Raw genomic sequence first — 5,728 nt, forward strand, 5'->3', positions numbered from 1 at the left:
GCAAGGCTGTAGCTGTACCTCTGGCAGGGAGAGCAGCACGATCTGTTGAGTACAGAGTCCCTGGTTAATAAACTGCTGCATCCGGCAATATCAGTGTGAGGCTGATAGAATCTCCACACAACACTGCAGTCTTAACCGCACCTTTTTCTTATGTCTTCCTCCCACCTTCCTGGACAAAGCTGCTGCGTTCCCTCCGAGAGCGCTTCACAGGACGGATCGCAGACTGAGCTGCCCACCTGAGGCATTCTTCTCTCTTGAAAAATAACGCAGGTGCAACAACCTACAACAGGTAGCGTGTGGCATTCGAACGCACTAATGCCTCAATGACAGCAGCAAGAAGTGAAAACAAAAGCCCAAAGGAGAACATTGCAAAACAGAAATAGGGCTATATATTGTAACAAAGGGCTGGCGCTGCATCTTTGCTCGTGTGCGCGTCTGTGCTGTAGAGCTAAGTTGCACGGTCTGCAACGGTGCTTCCCGTGCGCAGGAGCCGCTTACACTGCTGCAGACGCCTTTCCTCTGTGCTGGACTGTTGGAGTAGCCTTGCACCAGTACTGACCCCTACCAAGCGCGGGAAAGGACTCCCGGGACCATTACGTGCACCTGGAAGGAGGCGGATAAGGGGGGAGGGGGGGTGATACCGGCCACTGATTGGTCGGGGTTAACCTACCCTGTTTTCAGAATAAAAGTGATTGCTGCTTTTGAAGAACTCCTGTTCCACCATCCGTTCTTACCAAGGCGTTGCAATATCTATTAAAACAGGTTCCCGCTATAGTGCGCTAGCTGTTCGGTTTTGGTGTGGGGTGTGTTTCCTACGTGTTTTTTGGGGAAAGCTTTGTTAGAATAATCTGCAATTCTGCATTGCGTTTCGTTCCCCCATAACGAATGCCTATGCATATTTTCAAAAGATCAACAAGAATAAGACTGACCAGCTCTCATAGAAACAAACACCCAATAATAATATGACACCTGCCAAATTATTATTATTTTTACTATTATTATTATTATTATGAGCAGTTTAAAACGATTATAATTATAAGCGGACTCTGACATTAGATATTCAAAATAATTTTACACTGAATCTGGAGGCACTTAGAAACTGTACTTGCTCTGTATTCTAAATGGCCCTGGAAGAATTTCCCTACTGATGTTTTATTGCTGCCACCAAGTGGCGAAAACTTGGAATTGCATGAAGAATCACTAACTTGAAAGCCCTGTGTATAAGGAGGCTAATTCGACTGCTCAATGTTACAAAACTGCGCCCTCTTAAATGCATCTTTATTTTACACACAGAAAGTGCGTGAACTAAAACAGCAGCAGCAACTTCTAAGATGCCCACACAAGACAAAATGGCAGTAATTATTTTTAATGCTCCATAATAATGCAGATAAATGACATGCCATGCATTACAGTATTTATGTAATAACATTGAATTCATTCAAACAATTAACAAGTTCAGTAATGCTAAGCGCGTTTCAGTCATTATCAGTCACATTTCGACAGCCCGAGCGCTGTGCTTTTACATGTTTAATATCACGCTCATATACGAATGCATTTCCAAATCGAAACACTATGGATTCAATTCAAAATCATTCATTTTGATTGTAGAATGAATCCATAAAAAAAAAGACTGCAAACAGAATGCATTGTGAATACAGCGACAGGGTTTTTGTATTTTGAAACAAAGTGATGATGGTGGAGGCGGATATAGCCACGTGGGTGTAATTCAGGACAGTGGTGCTGTGTGGCTCAGTTTAACTGACCGGTCCATTTGGAAACGCAGTGGAATCCACCATCGCCCTTAGCTTTGCATCTCAATGAGAACAGAAGTTACAGCTGTTTCCGGAATGTACGCTATGGTATCCTCAGGGCTGGATGAACTGCGGTTGTGATTGGTTGGCTGCCTGGCTTATGATAGTGTAGTTTATGCTGGTGCCTCTAGGTGGCGAATTTGAATCAGCCCATTCTTTTGAGAAGCTGACCTATAAAACAGGAACATATTTATATAATGAATATATATATATACACACACAAGGCATTTAAATTTTTATGTCATACTAAATTACATTTAATTGTCAGTCAATGTACTTAGTTCTCTCTCTCATCTATATATACTGTCATAGGCAAGTGGAATATCTCCTGTTGAGGATCAGTTTAAAACCAGGACTCATTCACACACATATATTTGCAATTACTGGAGCAGCAGGGTTTGGGTGCTGTGATTCCTCACATTGCCAGAGCAGCTCCAGAGAGCTGCTTTGTTCAGTTTAATGAATCCACTGGCAGGACAACGCTGTTCCCATGACTGCCCTGCTCTCACTCTGCAGGAAGGGCCATTTGGGTCTCCCGACTATCCCTAGATAAGGTCATGTGCAGACAGGCGCAGAACCAGTGATACCAGTATACCAGTGCACCCACCAGCTTCAGAAACAGTGTCTCCTGCTCCTCCGACAGCAGCGGCAGGCCGCTGAGCCGCTGCCACGGCGACTCATAGCGTTCCACCCTGAGAGGGCTGCGCGGGAGGGTGGCATCTTGGGGCTCCGGGCTCGAAGCCACCAGCAGAGTGGCACTCACACCCTGCAGAGTCTGCAAGAGAGACAGCAGAGATTCTCATAGTATACTGGGCAGCCTTCATCACAGACTGGACTAGACAGGAGAGAAGAGGAACCGATAAACGAGCAGCAGTCCACAATGTCTGGAAAATGTTTGTTGACAGGCTCAAGAAGGCGTCCTTTCAGATAGTGCATGCCCAGTAAGCCTGCAAAGCACGGCATCAAAATATGGTGGAACTACGATCCAGCTATTAGTGTTCATCCGCAAAATGCAGGAGTATTTGTCAGCCAGGAGAAAAGCTTGCCCTGGAAGGATGTTGGCCAGTTGGCAACAACCCCCAGTAGATCTGCAGTATCACCAGGTCCACTTTTTCCGTCACTTGAGTGGAGACCCTTGTAAAAGTTTCCTACGTTAAAAGCACAGCAACGTGTGATAAAGCACAGTGACAGCAAGGTAAAGCATAGGGAAGCAATGCAAAGCACAGAGAGCTATGCCAAAGCATATTCCTAAACATGACAAACCAGGGTAAACTAAGGTTCATGCTTAGTATAACCATGGAAACAGCATGGGGGGAAACTGCGAATTCTTGTGCTCACCGTGTTGTCTCGGGGGGTGAGTGGCCCTTGCCTGGCCAGAAGCAGCGTCCTCTTCTTGTCCTTACACCGCTTGTTCTGGAACCAGACGCGGACGACGCGGTGGCTGAGGCCGGTCACCTTGACCAGCTGCTCCTTGGCCAGCGCGTCAGGCCGCGGGTTCATTGCGTAGCAGGACCGCAGTGCCAGCAGCTGGGGCTCACTCAGGACGGTGCGCACACGGGCCAGCCTCTCCCCTCCGCTGAGCGCTCGACCCTCGCACGGGCTCCCTGAGAACAAACAGCCGGGGGAGAGGGGAGAAAGAAAGAGCAACAGCACCGTTAACGACACCGTGTACATATTGGTTAACATGCAATTGAGCTTAATTATAATTAATGCAAACACTTTCATTTAGTTAAAATGAGAAAGGTATGGATTAAATACAAAAATGTAGCGCTGCTTTGTATATATAGGCCTTACATGTATATACACACACTATATATGTGTGTGATATGATATATATTATATATATATCTATATATATATATAATATCTATATATATATATATATATATATATACATATACATAGATTAGTTTGTTTTTTCAAGGTCAGTTTTTATGAATGAAATCAAGTTTAGTCAAAGTTTTGTGAATAACCCTTATCAGATTTTACCATTGTATTTTTGCACAGTATTGTTGCACTGTATTTTTGCACAGTATTGTTGCACAGTATCTTTGCAGTATCTTTACTGTCTGTGAGTCTCTGCTCTTGCTCAACATGCTCACCTGTTAGCCCTGGCTGTGGGCTGCCAGAGTCCCCCAGCTCCTCCTCTGGGCTCTCGGAGATCAGCTGCTCAGTCTGGCAGTGCAGCCCCCCTGGCTGCAGAGTGAACTGGTCCCCAGGCAAGAGCTGCCGAGCACAGACCACGCAGCGAAAGCAGTGTCGGTGATAGACACGCCCCCTGGCCTTCAGCACCAGGTCCGAGGAGAGGACGGGCTCCCCGCACTGGGCACACCTCACCGCGAACATCCTGGAACACAGCACAACACACACGGGTACACTGAGCAAACCAGGGCAATGCTTCCAAAACTGAACCGCTGCCAAGTAATCCCCAAAACAGCTGCTAAACCCCAACACAAGCATTCAGCACTGCACAGACAACAAACAAAGGACCAGGATCAGATCAGAATCAGAAATCCTGACGGTATGTGACTTGTAATACATAGTGAGAAGTAGAGAACTCATTCTGTGCCTATGCTCCTTGATGTCTGCATGCCTGCTTGTCTGCATTCCATTGTGTTTGTGGGATCCCATATCTTTGTGCCTGTATGCCTGTGTGTCTGTATGCATGTGTCTCTATGCCTGTGTGTCTGTATGCATGTGTCTGTATGCCTGTGTGTCTGTATGCATGTGTCTGTATGCCTGTGTGTCTGTATGCATGTGTCTGTATGCCTGTGTGTCTGTATGCATGTGTCTCTATGCCTGTGTGTCTGTATGCATGTGTCTGTATGCCTGTGTGTCTGTATGCATGTGTCTCTATGCCTGTGTTTCTGTATGCATGTGTCTGTATGCCTGTGTGTCTGTATGCATGTGTCTGTATGCCTGTGTGTCTGTATGCATGTGTCTGTATGCCTGTGTGTCTGTATGCCTGTGTGTCTATATTCCTGTGTGTCTGTATGCATGTGTCTCTATGCCTGTGTGTCTGTATGCATGTGTCTCTATGCATGTGTCTGTATGCCTGCTCCTACCTGAGGTAGTCCTCTCTGCAGAATGTCCTGCCGTCTCTCAGGAAGCAGCTGTCCCTGTCCTCCAGTCTGCAATGGCACTCTGAGCAGCGCAGGCAGGACGCGTGCCAGTCCAAATCGGGGGACACATGCAGGATGATGGGGTCCCGAATCTGCAGCCTGCAGCCCGCACACACCGCCACGGACACTGGCCCTGAGCCACAGAAACAGGTTTACTGCACACACAGCCCTCGGCTCGTTATCTGATTGAGAGCCTTACTGACGGGTAGACGATGGACAGGATAAAGTGCATCAGCACTCGACGCAAAACACCTGTTTAGAAACTGTATGGGGTACGTTGAGCTGCCCGGCCAAGACTTATATTTAAATATAGATTTCCTTTAAACCATAGCATAGATAGGAAACATTAACAATTATACAAACAGTGATCAATGGGAAACAATACTTTAGTACTGTTTAAAAACATATCATATAATACTCTATAGTTTGCACGTTAGTGTTAGCATAGAGAATTTGCAGCAGGTCTGTTTTTAAACCCACAGTTAGACAAACACCAGGAAATCACTGGGCTGAATCAGCAAACCTTACAACGAGATCTGTCTTTGTAAACGTGACCCTTGTATCATCATAGATTATTATTATTATTATTATTATTATTATTATTATTATTATTATTATTATTATTATTAATAATAATAATAATAAATAATAGTAAAACTAGTACTAAAACTCAGTATGCTCAGTGAAAAATAAAATAAATAAAAAATAAAACTCACTTTCTGTTGAATCTCCAGCCTCTCCCATTGATGCAACAACCCCAGCTCTCTGCCTCCCCTTCCAGACTCAACTACAGAG

At 45.4% G+C, this 5,728-nt stretch overlaps 1 protein-coding gene across 1 annotated transcript; it reads right to left on the reverse strand.

Moving 5' to 3' along the window:
• Positions 1-1,214: 1,214 nt before the first annotated feature.
• On the reverse strand, positions 1,215-5,728 carry LOC121301607 (insulin gene enhancer protein ISL-1-like). Its single transcript, XM_041231151.1, has 6 exons — positions 5,650-5,728; positions 4,877-5,066; positions 3,914-4,158; positions 3,150-3,415; positions 2,419-2,586; positions 1,215-1,982 (listed from the first exon to the last, which is right to left on the reverse strand). Exons 1-6 carry the CDS (start codon positions 5,675-5,677, stop codon positions 1,866-1,868), a joined length of 1,014 nt encoding a protein of 337 aa, XP_041087085.1. The 5' UTR covers positions 5,678-5,728; the 3' UTR covers positions 1,215-1,865.

The sequence above is a fragment of the Polyodon spathula genome, chromosome 27 (genome assembly GCF_017654505.1).
Source record: "Polyodon spathula isolate WHYD16114869_AA chromosome 27, ASM1765450v1, whole genome shotgun sequence".
Classification (NCBI taxonomy): Eukaryota; Metazoa; Chordata; class Actinopteri; order Acipenseriformes; family Polyodontidae; genus Polyodon; species Polyodon spathula.

What these genes read in the sequence shown, in the direction of transcription:
- LOC121301607 (XM_041231151.1), bottom strand. Translation starts at nt 5,677, where the DNA reads ATGGGAGAGGCTGGAGATTCAACAGAAA. An exon ending in GGCTGGAGATTCAACAGAAA is followed by an intron (nt 5,067 to 5,649) that starts GTGAGTTTTATT and finishes TCTGTGGCTCAG; the next exon opens with GGCCAGTGTCCGTGGCGGTG. An exon ending in AGACACTGTTTCTGAAGCTG is followed by an intron (nt 1,983 to 2,418) that starts GTGGGTGCACTG and finishes CCTGTTTTATAG; the next exon opens with GTCAGCTTCTCAAAAGAATG.